The sequence below is a fragment of the Manacus candei genome, unplaced genomic scaffold, assembly GCF_025592945.1.
Source record: "Manacus candei isolate 608988 ecotype Guabito, Panama unplaced genomic scaffold, ASM2559294v1 h1tg000014l, whole genome shotgun sequence".
Classification (NCBI taxonomy): domain Eukaryota; kingdom Metazoa; phylum Chordata; class Aves; order Passeriformes; family Pipridae; genus Manacus; species Manacus candei.
In genome coordinates this window covers 35043636-35057363 of record NW_026138062.1, presented here as the reverse complement: position 1 = coordinate 35057363, position 13728 = coordinate 35043636, and the positions used below count along the sequence as shown (strand labels likewise).

Below are 13728 nucleotides of genomic sequence, written 5' to 3'. Positions count from 1 at the left end.
CACCCATGGCTGCTGAAATAACCCTTTGAAGAACCTTTGAGCCTCTTTCCCATCCCCCTCAGGGCACTGTGGAATGGTTTTAATTGGAAGCAGATGTGCAATGTGGTAGGTAGGAGCAACTGGCTGCTCAATGTGAGCTCCTAGTAAACAACTCCTGTACAATCACTTTGAAAGGGAAAAATACCATGATTCAAGGGAAAGGGTTTAAAATGAGGCTAGTACTCACTGATGGTCAGCTGACTGGTCCATTAGACTTGCCAACACTCCTTACCAATTATTTGGAGTCAAGAATATTATCTTCTCTTTGTTGCTTGATAGATTTTGGATGCATCATTCATCTTCAATGAATGGGTCACAGAAAGATTTCCAAGTCATCACTTCCATTGCAAACACTTTTCCAGTAAGGTGGCCATGAAAGTCATAGAGATGTACCATAAGGTGTGACTGATTTTGGTTTGAATTAGGGAGGAACTTTTAGCTCAATATTAGAAACTTCATCTTGATTTCAAAAGGAATATTTGGGCTAAGTCTGGTTTCAGGAGATTTTTCAATTTTTTTCTGTCACAGTGGATGTGTCAGATTACTGTCATCTAGTTTTGTGGAAGGTGGTGACAGCTGCATCACACATCTACAATTATCAAGATTCATAAGTTGTTGTACATCTGCCCTGCACTTCACTGAAACCCCTCTGTCCCCCAGAATCCCAGCAGCTATACTTGGACACAAATAATCACTAGGCAATCTTCTGTGGCAGAAAATTTAAACTATAACTCCTCTGCTTTCAGATGCATAGGATAAACAACATGAACATGCAATATGGGACACAGGCTGAGAAAGCCTGAATCTAAAACTGCTTGTGCATTAAATCACTGGGAAAAAAACCTTTCTTCAGCCTCATTCCAGCTACTGGAAAGAGGAGTTACGCTTTTGTGAACATAGGATCAATTTATACTGTGTCACCATGTCCTGCTCCTTACTAGCATTAATGAGCTTTTCATACCTTTTGTTTTGTTATTGCCTGAAAACTACTGAGGAGATTTTATTCCAGTACTTACTCTGGCAGGTTCAGTATCTTCCATGGGAGAACCCTTAGCAAGGCGGTGCTACTTAGCTAAGCAAAATAAATAAACTTAAGGATTAAAACTTGACTGATGCGAATACTTCACGTGTTTTCTAAATGCAAGAAATTTAGAGAGAGTTGCAAAACAGAGGTTCTTCTAAATGAAATGTTCATTTCATAGTTATAGCAATGAAGTTCCAGTTTTAAAGGTGGGAAATGTAGCTTACAGCAGACTGTGTTTTCTGGCTGTCACACCAAAACTGCAACTCCAAAGTCAATTTGTGTCAAGAGAACCAGCTTCCCTGCTGGCTTCCCAACTGGGAGAAGCAGGAAACAAAACCGATTTAAAAAAACAGAACGAAGCTCAGTCCATTTCATTGTCTAAGTTGTTTAAAGGGAAAGAAAAACCAAAACCAAACAAAAACTACATGCTGATGAAATGGAAGACCAGAAGACCAAAACTCTCATTTCTGAAAGCCCCCCTTTAAGTAACAAATTTAGTCTGGTTATTCTATGATGTTATTAGTAGAATTGCTAAAGGCATGTCTACATAAAAATCAAAGTGCACACGAGCCCAAATATTCTCTTTTATGGTATTTTGGTGACATAATTTCCTAATGTCTTGCTTTCAAAAGCCTAGTATTTTCCAGCACACTGAATAGACTGGCTCCATCTCTAGCTCAAACATCAAAAAGTAACCTTCACATTCATCAATGAAAAGTGACAACTGGTTTTATTAACTGTATTCATTATAACACATGACAGTGGGAATATTTTTCACTGTTAAGATTTTTGAATGGAAGAAAAGTGCAGTTAGTCTGAGTTCCTTACATTCATTAGAAGCAAGACTATTGAAACCATCAACATTTACAATGACACATAAGCAAACACCAGAATCAGTGCCAATAAATACACAGAGTACCAAAATAAATATTTACAGAATTAAAAATATAGTAAACACTGATTAGTATATCCTTGTGAACTGCCAGGGAAGAAAGACATCTATTGCTATCAGTTAAGTTGTAAATACATTAAGAATACAGTGATTCGAGGAGACACATACTCATCAAAGTTTGTAGAAGTGGAAAGGAGCAGAGTGTGTCTAACAGTCTCTGTTATAAAAACACCCCCCCCCGGAATGTTGTGAGCTTTCACTAAGAAAAAGTTGGTGCACACAGACTAGCCAGATTATTACCAAACCTTTTAGATAAGAGGAGAGGAGAGTTCTGGCTTTACTCACTCATTACCTTGAATAGGTCATATGCTACCTTATTGGGGGTGGCTGACACAAAATACGAGGGAAAATTGTAATTAACAGTGATCTGTCAGCTATAACACGTCTTATAGAAACAGGCTAAGTGACTTCTAACAGGACACATACGTCCCTTTCAGCACGTAGGAAACACCAAGAGCATTGGTTTGTCCCATGCAGTGTGGAGCAGTCCCTGCTACCATTTCCTCATGCATACTATGACATTTAAGCAGAATTGGGTAGTCATTAAAGACTGAAGTCATGAAACACTGGATTTATCAAATCTGTATTTTCCACCAACCACATTCATACCTCATCCCCCATTTCAACAGGACCACAAGCTTCAACACTAGAACTTTTCTGAGGCAGATTCTACTAGCAGAGCAAGGAAAATTCAGATGGGATCAAATTATGGAATTTTCACTCAACCTTAATAACAACTGACACCGCTAACAGATCCACTGATTTCAGAGAGAATACTGGTGGAATAAGATATTGTCTAACTGTTACAATTTCACCCATGGCAGAGGATTTACTTTAATTAAAAAAAAAAAAAAAAAAAAAGGAACAGCTTTAGTCTTGCTCTCTCTTTCGAAAAGCAGGATAATGTTGCTTTTATCAAGCCACGTGCCTAGTACTTGATAGTGCTGCTGCACTGTGTGTGCCTAGTACTTGATAGTGCCGCTGCACTGTGTGTGCCACACTCCCTCCCCACTTGTCCTTGGGCTGCAAGGGTGCAGCCAGAGCTCCCCACCCTGCCTAGGGCTTGGGTCTTCACATCTTCCTGGAAAAATGAGGATGGAAGAGCAGTGAGATGCCATGAATCAGTGCTGGGCTACAGAGGATTTGTGGACATTTCTGTGCTGAAACTGTCTTTAGAAACTAAAACACTGGGCACTGCTCAGGTGTTGATGAAAGCAGTCATACTGTAGTCCACTGGCAGGAGCACTGGCTTCAGCACACGCAGAATCACACCAGCTCCTAACCCAGTGTAGCACAGCAATCCAAGCACCAATGCAAGAAAAAAAGGACACAGATTTTACAGGCATATGTATAAATCTCTTTTTCCACAAGGACAAGAAGTTCAGCCCTGGCTTTCATTCCATCTCACAGACACTCTGTCAACCCTCCCACTCCAGCACAGTGCCACCACCCCGGCTTTTCCTGTTGTTGTCCAGCTGGGCTGACACCTGCACATGGTGACAGCCTGCACCTCTCTGCTGGGACCACATGGCAGGGTCAGACAGAAAATGCTCCCAGTAACTGGAGGTGCCTTGCTCCCCCAGTCCACAGGGTGCAGGTGAGTTAGGACACACCTTCCTGTCTGCTGCCATTAACCAATATTTTAAGAACAGGCTTAATTCAAAGCAGATTTAGCCAATTTTCTTCTATGAGCACATTATGTTCAAAGCTCCCAATGCATCTGCATAAAAAGCCCACGGAAACAACCCGATACCGATTTAGCAACTGTTTTGATGCAACATCATCCAAAATAATAAAAATCTGTTAAAGATCTTACCATTCCGTCCCTACATACTGGTCCCCCTAACAACATATATTAAAAATGTGGCTGTGAAATAGTTAATGGGAGGCTTCATTAGTTACCATATCAAAACCACAAACAATAACAAAATAAGCAGGAGGTTTAGAACTGTAGAAAGGATCTGGTCCTGTTCTTGCCATCAAGAGTTAAATTAAGGAAGCCAGTGATTGTGTTAGCTGTAATTTAAACATGCTGAGCACTGGAATTATGTGCAGGAGTGCAGCTTGTTAAGATGGAAAAACAATGGACAGACATGTTTTGCATTCAGATCAGTGAAAACACTACCACAGTAATATAAAAGACTGCACAAACACCTGAATAATGCTAATATTTGGGGGAAAAAAGGAAGACTTATTTAAGAAACACTTCCTATTTCCTTAAGATAAGAGATTAAGGACCTTTGCCAGTTCTTACTGGAGTCAGTGGAAGCTCTGCCACAGCAGAACTGGACCTTGGAATGAGATTGTCATGTTGGCAAATGACCATTTTCTAACTTTGTGGCCATAGCTGGTTTAGCTTTTATTGCAGACCATTGCTTGGAGCTGATGTCAAAGTAGATAAAGCAATCTTCTTCTTTTAGCCATTGCTACAAGAAGCCTTTCAGACTAGCAGTTGAATCTCCTTACCCTATGAGGTACATAACCTTTTCCTCTCTCCACTACAACTTTGGCTCTATTTATTTAAGTATGTACAGAAAGGAAAAAGGAAAGCAGTTCTTATCAAAGATAAAGAAAATCCAGGCACAGACTCCATAACAAACAGCTCCTGGGCTTTCCTACAAGAGTGACATGCTTCCCTGACAGATTTGCTAAATTGTCCACAACAGGAAAGTGGAGGGATGCATTCCATGCTGTGCAAAATATCACTCAACATCCTCACCCATGTGTATGAGATCACACAGCAGAGATCTCCATTTTAAATATTTTTGCAGCTTATTCTGAGGGGAATTTAATTTTTTTTCAAGACCAAGAAGTAGAAGCAAAGATCTCCTGAAGAACACACTGACAGCAGCTCCTCTTTTCTAGTGCTGGAAGGCTAGATCAAAAATCTCAGTTTCCCAAGCAACTGCAGTATGGCTGAAAGGGAAAGAGAGATATAGAAGGAAAAAAGAAAAAAAGGGTCCTAGGCAATAGTATTCACTGTTTTGGATGGAGAAGTCTTCTAAGGCAAGAAGAGCTTTAACAACCTGCTTTTGCAGGAATAAAGACCCTCACGATGTGGCTCAAGTAGGTATAGCTATTATTCCTTTGCATATGACAAGTTCTTCCATTTCTCTCTACATGAAATGGACGTAGGAAACACCAACTCAGTGCTGACTGTTCCTAGCTGAGATGCTCACAAGGAAGACAAGATGTGAACTAATGAGCTAAAAAAATTCTGTGAGTCAAATTAAAAATAAACTGTCCCCTGAACACAAACAGCAAGACAGATTGAGATACCTCCTGCTCACAGTAAACAGCACGTGGACTCATGACAAGAGAATCCTGTCATCCCATCCCTCCCATCCCTCAATGGAAGGGAGGGATGTTCAGCAGGAACCAGTCCCAGGCCACTGAAGACAGCTGACAGTGTATTTTCAGCACTGAATCTCAGAAGAGTCAATTGTTGTGCAGTTCTGCTCGGACACGTGGGGTTATGTCATTATAATGGGAGCATAAACAAAGGCGTGAAAAAAAAAGGAAAAGCCAAAATAAAACACAAAACCAAACCCTGCAGAAGCTGTCAAGTGTAAACTCTGCCAAGACACATTTCTGCAGTGTCTTTGAGTTGGTGTCAGTTTGTTTTTCCATGACAGAAGCCTCAGCCTTTCATATCAGTAGCTATGAAAACACATTTTCAGGCCACCTTGCCTGGAGTCCCCCGTTGTGGCTGTTGGATAACCATCTGTCTTGTAAGTGGCTATTGTTACTGTGATCTGTCTCTTTTGTACCATTATCTTGCTCAAAAGCCTTTTCGGAAAGGAGTCCATTAGAGCAGGGAAAGAAAAACCTCGGTGCATGGCCATGCCGCAGAATCAATGGCTCCCTTTGATCTGCAAGCTCAGTCAGTACTAAAAATTTAAGAAACAACAAGGTTTTGCTTTGCTAAGCAAAGCCTGTTAATTTGGCTCATCTGCACTCATAGTATCTTACTGAAAATGCCATCTGTATCAGATGTTTTAAGACTTTGGTGCAATATTCACTTAGCTTAGATAAATAATTTAGTAAGAGTCATTAAAAAATAATCAGTGAATTAATTTTCATAGTGTACATCTATGCGTGTAATTTTTAAAATCCAGTCCTCTACTACCCTGAATGACGGTAGTGAGAATATTCACAGTGGATGAAGAAAATGCTGGTGATTGATGGAATAAGACTGAACATAGATTTTTCTTATTTTAGTCATAGAATTTCTTCTGAAATCTATTATATGTAGTTGAGTCCTATTACTGGCAAGAGCAAAATGCATATGCACTACATGGAAAATAAGACCTTTTATGTCTGTTGCAGGCCACACATATAGTACAGAAACTTAGCTCCTATCATGACAAAAGAAGTCCACAAAAACATCATTTCATGCTACCGAAGGGAAATCTTCTGTGCTGATATAAAGGGCGGGAATGTATACCACTGAAATCACTGTAGCTAGCTATAAAACACTACGCAATATATAGAAAAACTCTAGGAATATATAAAATTTACCAGTAGAGACCTGAAAGTGCAAAGAGTACACATAACTAAATACTGAGTCCTGATCTATAAAATCCTTTATGAACGGCATACAGCTGTTAATTACAAAGCATCATTCAGACCACCAAATAACAAATAAAACAAATTTTAAAAAGTATTGTTTAAGAAAATCAAAACAACGACAGCATTGGGAATGTGATCTTTGGGACTCAGAACACCATTTCTACCTCAATTCCTACCAAAGCCAAGAAAAATATATGCTTGAACGGGGTAACATAAATAAGAATGCAAGCCACAACAGAATGCCTCAGGACTATTGCCTCTTTTTGTCTCAGCCTTTAAATCCAGGAAGCCATTAACTGTTTGTTCTTAGGCATCTCACAGTATTTTACGGGGATCTTTCAGGAATTAAATACAGGTCTAAAGAAAGCCTTTGAACCTCCTTCCCATGATTGTTTTAGGCATTGTGTGGAGTTATACAAATATATTTGTGTGAAAATTGAAAGCCCTAGTAAATATTAGATTTTCTATTACCTTTTTGAAATAAAGAACATAGATGGCTTAAAGACAAAAGTGAATTTTATAAGTACAAAGTTAATTTGAACATTGAATTTTGTCTTTACTCTCACATAACCATTACCCTGAATCAAACGTCAGTATGCCACAATGATTCAAAATACTGACGCTCTACTACCAGCTACTTTCCTGTTTTCCTTTTAAGGATATGATTGTCCTTAAAATATGTACATAGCAAGCAGCCAAACAAACCACCAAGAGATTTGCAAAATGTACTTACACTGGGTATGCAATAGAAAGCTTGAGAGAGCGACTGGGGAGCACCTGGCATCGGCAGGCAGGGCGGCCGCCCTCCCACCCACGCTCGACTGCCAGTCCAGGGCTCCTCGCTCCAGGGGTTAGCACCGTGGGGGGAAGCCGCCCACCAGCATGCAGAGGATGGAGGAAAAACATGGCAGAAAACAAAGGAGAGAGAGAAAAATGAAGGGAAGACAAAGCATTTTAATGATGGTTCGTGTTAATGGTTCCGTGAGAGGGAGTTAGTCTAGTGTCATATTGGTTTCTCAATACAGACATGCCACAACGCGAACAAAAAACATATATGATGAATAATTTGCCACACACAAGTCCTGTACAGACGACAGCTGGTATCTCCTAGTGGTTTTAAAGATGCACCACTCCTACTACCTGTACTCACTGCTTCCAATTTTTATGGTACTACCCCCACATCCTCCCTCCCTCTCAACTTCCAGTACCCAATAGAATCTTTCAGCACAATTTGTCCTTAGAACAAAATGGGGAACTAGGATTTTTCCGCAGAGTTGTCATGCAAGGAAAGATGTGTCCCTTACAGTCGAGCAAAAACAAAAGAACAGAAAAAGGAATGTTAGATTTAGGGCTGAGGAGTGGGATAATATTCCATGTTCTGTACATACGTCCTTTTGAGGGTATTTCAGCTTTAACTTTCTAAAATGCACAAGCAGAGTCAGGCCAAATGCAAATCCCTTTCTCAGGCGAAGGAAACCATCGCCAGCACGTTTGGAGACAGATCCCCTGAGCCTGTGCGTGGGAGCGGGCACGCATGGCTGTGCTCACATGAGCATGGTGCACATACCCTGGGAGGAGGTGCGTGTGACTACACATGCATATGTACAACACGACTGCGTGGGGAGGCAGAGAGGAAACCACACACGTACACATAAGAAAGAAAGCATATAAAATAATCTTCCTTGAAGTGTATTAAGGTTCTTTCTCAAACCATGAAAACAGGGACTGGTCAGGAAAAACTAACACTTTCACTGGCGTGTTGCAACTCGGTATTAAATCCTGCAGCAATTTCAGGACTAGATGCCAATTTTACCTTTGTGACTCTAAGGTCATTTCCCCAGTGAACCATGAATCACACATATACATATATACAATTCTTACTATGGTATATCCTGGCTTTTTATGGTTTGCCTATAACCTTAATATCCTTCAAATGTATATTCTGTATATTTATTTTCCTTTTTTTCTTTTGTTTTTAGAGACAATAAAACCAACTGCTATGTAAGATCAGACCCATTAGCTTCAGTGATGTGAATTTAGGATTCTCTGCATAATATAGACATGTATATTTTTAAAATGTATATTATTTTTTAGATACACTGGAGCATATATTTTATATTAAATGTGGTCTGATGATTAAATATGTATATCAAAATATTTTGTAAATACATAACATTTACCTTTAAACTTCAGTGAATTTTGGAGTTTTTTCAGTGTATCATAAAAATATGTCCTCAGGCACATTAAAACCCTATTAAATTTCTTTAAAATGTTGCCAATGCCCATGTACAGTAGCCACTATTTAAAAATGTCCTGGCCATTAATACATTTCTCATAAGATACAAGCTCATCAGACCATTTTATGCACCACTAGCTTACCATATTTTCTTTCTCTCTCTTAAAGTAAAATTATTCTGACATTATTAAGAATGAAAATAAAAGCAACAAGAACCCAAACTTTCTTTAAATAGTCAAAAACTAATTTTATATATTTTAAAAAATAATACTTAAAAAACACATTTCTTTGCTGGGTTCCTTCTCTGTAAGGTTTAAGCCCAGAGCAACTGTGTCTAAACCCCTGAAAATAGAGGTTTGCAGTGGCAGTGCTGTCAGAACCTCAGCTCTGAGCCATGGAATGTGCCACTAGGATAAAATCAGCACTTCAGACTTACTTATCTGGGGATGCATGAGCCCATACAAACCAGAGTTTTGCTCTAATTTAAGGTACTTACACAAAGTTCTATCATTTTAGAACTGTAAAATTATCTACCTATAAAAACTAACTTTTGCTTAAACTCTAGATAATAAGGACGGGTGACTTTTTTTTTTCCATAAAAAATCTGTAGCATTGAGTAAATCTGCTAAAACATGTATATATTTACACATGGCGAAAGTTATTGTATAAATGTGGACAGTGTGTATATATTGGCATTTAGTAAAATGTTTCCCTGAACCTGATTGTATGCATTATCTGACAAGTATTGATGTAAACATCTGAATCTATGTCAGGTGTGTCTGTTACCCATTTACATTAGACCAGATCAAAACCAACCAGAGAGACAGACAAACAAAAATACGTTTTCCTGTTAGACAAGTCCACCTAACTCCTTAGTTAGCTCCTGCACACAAGTCAATCAAGTCTGCTGCTGAGCAGTGCTCTCGTTCCTACAGCAGGTAAAATACCTGTTAGGTTGGTTGTTTTTTGCTTGGCATTTTTTTCCAACATCTGGTAGAGCAAACATCATTTTCAGAGCCAGGCACCCACCCTTCACTCCTCCCCCAGAAATGATTAAAAGATAAGTGTATTGAAGAACCTCTCATGTTGCTCCTTTTTGTAACTTTGTTCCTTTGAAGAACTCATGATACTGCTTTGCAGATGGTCATTTAGGCTCATAATCCAAGTCCTACATCCAGAAAGGTGTGTAAAAATGAACCTCCCCAGAGTTTAGTGTTGCAGAAAAAAGATACAAATGTAAAAAAAAGTGCTCAAAAAGAAGTTGACTTTTTATATTTAGCCAAACAGTCCAGTAAGAAGAGATTCAGAAGTGCAGGCCCACGGAGTACAGTGAAGGAAGCCTTTTAGGTGCCTTTCTTCAGGTGACGCAAAACTAATTCATTATCTGTGGTCCCGTATGCAGACTTTCACATATTGACCTCGTTGTCTGTCTTTGTCTCCACCTCTTACACAACTACTTTTTGGCACTGTCCTGGTGCGTGGTAGCTTTCACTGTTGTCCCTGCTACGCCCCTGTTACTGACCCGGCGTACCAGTACTTTAGAGACAGGGATTTTTGTTCTGTGCATCTCGCTCTTGGCCAGGTGATGGTGTGCCACGTGATGGCTGTTACTGGCGTCTGCTCCATGGCTGGCAGGATGCGAGGAGAGGTGTTTAATGCTGATGGGTATCTTGGAGTCCTTCGCTGTGCTTGAGGGTGTTTTCAGTGAGCTCGTGGTTGTTATCGGCGACACGGGTTTGGAGCGTGGCACGCTGGTGACTTCTTCGTTTGTAGGCCCCACTGGTGGGTTCTCATCCGGCTCGGCATAGAGGTCATAGAGAGCATCCCCACTGTAGCTGTCCCTGGGAATGGTTTCCTTCTGGATGCTTGTGGAACCATCTTCCTCGGGACCAGGGGTGGTGGAATCCCAGTAGCCCTCGTCACTGTTTGGGATGCCTTCGTGTTGCTCCTTCTCTCTCCCCTTCTGCTCCTCTTTGTGGTTGACGTGTATGGCAATCTGGTGGAGGTCACCACGCTTCACCACCACCCTATTCTGGGCCCCTTCGGTACCTCGGTTTTCCTTCAACTCCTCAGGCTTCTTTGTCCCTCCTCCACTTCCTCCTCCTTCTGCCTGAGTCTCGTCTTTCTGTGACAGCATATCCCAGAACTCCTGCAGGCAGGTGTCATCCACCTGGTCCGGGCTGGCCATCTCCTCCCCTCCTCCCTGGTAGGCCACCATGGTGGGGTGCTTCTTGGCGGCACCCAGCTTGCCGGCCACGGGGGTGCTCTTCTCGCAGACGCCACTCCCGCCGCCCACATCCTCCTCGTGGTCCGCAATAATATCTCCGCAGCCTGTAAGAGAGTCAAAGCTTTTCAGTGAAGTCACGTCAGCAAACATCAAACAAATACGATCAATCGACTGCTCTGAGGGTGGATCAACAGAGGAAGGGTCAGGGGCAGCTGCCGTCTCTTGACCGCTATCACAGTGAGGTTCAACAGGGGGGATAGTCGTTATTGGAATTTCACCTGTTATCGCCGCATCCTTCGCAGTCCCAACCTCTACGGCGCCTGGCTCCGGTCGCTCGCGGCTGAGCTCCTCGAGTCGCCGCACGGCGGCGGCGGGGGCCGGCTCCTCTCGGTGCGGGGGGCTGCTGGCCCGGGGCTCCCCGCCGCCTGCTTCGGGCTCCTCAGCCTCGGCGGGCGCCTCGCCGCTGCGCTTCTCCCGCGGCGGCTCCGGCCCCGCGTCTCCCGCGCCGTTCGGGGTCTCAGACAAAGGTTTCGGCGTCTCCTCCTTGATGCACTCCAGGCTGGCGGTCAGGGACCCCGGCATGATAAGGCCGGACGGGATGTCCGAGGTTTCCCCCCTCTCCTCCTTGCCGTTTTTGTCCTTTTTGTGCCACCGCATGCTGCTGAAGATCCCCTTCAGCCCCTTCTTTTGTCTGCCGCCAGCGCGGGGCTCCGCGCCCTCCGCCTGCCTGCCGTTCTTCCTCAGCAGCGAGAAGAAGCTGTGCGACTTGGCCACCGCGCTGCCGGCGGGGCCGGCGGGGCCGCCGAGGCTGCCGGCCGGTCGCTCCTGCGCCTCCCGACCCTGTGGGTCGCCGCCGACCGGTTCCTCCTTCTTGCTGCTCTCCAGCACGGCGTCGGCCAAGCCGTCGTGCGTCCGGCTCCGCACCATCCCCGGCTTGCCGGCGCCCTTCCCCTCCCCGCCTCTGCTGCGCACCCCGAAGATGCTCGGCATGGTGCCCCCGGACTTCCTCCTCCTGAATAGCTTGAAGGCAGTTTTGTTAATCCTCCCCGACGGCTGCTCGGTGGCCGGGGGCTCGGCACAGTCGCAGTGCGAGTCCATGTCTGCCGCTGCCGCCGCCGCCGCGGCTTCCCCTCCGCCGCGGAGCGCGGTGCGATCCCTCACTGACAGCCCCGCCGCCGCCGCCGCCGCCGCCCGCCCGTCTCCATGGCAACAGGGAGGAGGGAGGGAGGGAGGGGGATAAGCCGCTTTCCCTCCGCCGCCGCGGGCCCGATCCAGGCGGCCACCGCCGCCCGCTCCGAGCCGATACGAGCCGAGCCGACCTGCGCCGCCGCAGCACCGCCGGCAGCGCCCCCGCCACGCCCGCCCCGCGGGCCTTACATAACGCGGCCCCTGCCCACTGCCTCACGCCGCCTCCCCCTCGCACGGCCAGGCTCGCGGGTGCCCTGGGAGGGTGCCGCGCCCGGGCGGGCAGGGCTCAGCTTTTATTTATGAGAGCGTTTTGCATCGCCGCTGTGTCCTCCCGGCACAGTCCCTCCGCGCCCCGGACCGCGGGCGTTGCGTGGCTGAGGCCGTGCGCTTCTGCGGCGCAGCGAAGCACCCGCAGCGCCGAGAGGAAAAGGGGCCGGTGGGGCTGCGGGTGGTGACAGTCTGCAGGTACCAGTGCACCACACGGCAGGAACAGACGGGTGGGAACATGGGACACCCAGGCGGAACCCGGACGTAAATACCCCCGGGGGCAGAGGCAAAGGATGCCAAGTTCACCCCCCTCCCTTACTTCCCCATCTCCCACCTCACCAGGCTGACTCGCGCCATCCCTCTGTCCCTGTTTCTCCCCAGTGCCCCGAGGCCGCATGTCCCCACTGCCCTCGGCCAGCGGGGAGCAGTGGTACAAGCTGGGGCACAGCCCAGCCCTCACCCCATTCGCCTCCCCTGCCGTGGAGGGGAAGGGGGGTGGCAGCCCCTACGCAAACCTTTTCCCAGACCCTGTATCCACTGCCCAGTCATGGCACCCAAATCATGCCCATGGCGAATTGCCAGGGATGATGACCAGTAGTCCAAGGGTAGCTGGTGTCACCCTGATCACAAAATTTGTTAATCCTCATTAGCTGCAAATCTATCTCAGGTGCAAACAGAATAGGAATGGAATGGAATGGAATGGAATAGAATAGAATAGAATAGAATAGAATAGAATAGAATAGAATAGAATAGAATAGAATAGAATAGAATAGAGCAAAACAGTTGGAAGGGACCTCTAACAATCATTTAGTCCAACTGCCTGACCACTTCAGGGCAGACCAAAAGTTAAAGCATGTTATTAGGGACATTGTCCAAATGCCTCTTCACTGACAGCATCTACCACCTCTCTAGGAAGCCTGTTCACCTGTTTGACCACCCTTTTGATAAAGAACTCCTTCCTCTAAACTCTGAACCTCTCCTGGCAAAGCTTTGAATCATTCCCACGCATCCTGTCACTGGATACCAAGAAGAAGAGCTCAATGCTTCCTCTCCACTTCCCCTTCTCAGGAAGCTGTGGAGAGCAATGAGGTCACTTCTTAGTCTCCTTTTCTCCAAACTAGACAAACCTGACCAGTCAGTAAAAGGTTTTGCCATTGACTTCACTGGTTGGAAAAATTAGTTGTGGCTTTTTTTTTTTTTAACATCATCAGACATTCATTACA

The 13728-nt window shown here is 44.7% G+C and overlaps 1 protein-coding gene across 1 annotated transcript; it reads right to left on the bottom strand.

Annotated features, from left to right (window-relative positions):
• Positions 1 to 1766: 1766 nt before the first annotated feature.
• AMER2 (APC membrane recruitment protein 2) lies at positions 1767 to 12224 on the bottom strand. Its single transcript, XM_051780116.1, has 2 exons — positions 11329 to 12224; positions 1767 to 11154 (listed from the first exon to the last, which is right to left on the bottom strand). The coding sequence occupies exons 1-2, from the start codon at positions 12146 to 12148 to the stop codon at positions 10277 to 10279; spliced, it is 1698 nt and encodes a 565-aa protein (XP_051636076.1). The 5' UTR covers positions 12149 to 12224; the 3' UTR covers positions 1767 to 10276.
• Between the last annotated feature and the right edge of the window lie 1504 nt (positions 12225 to 13728).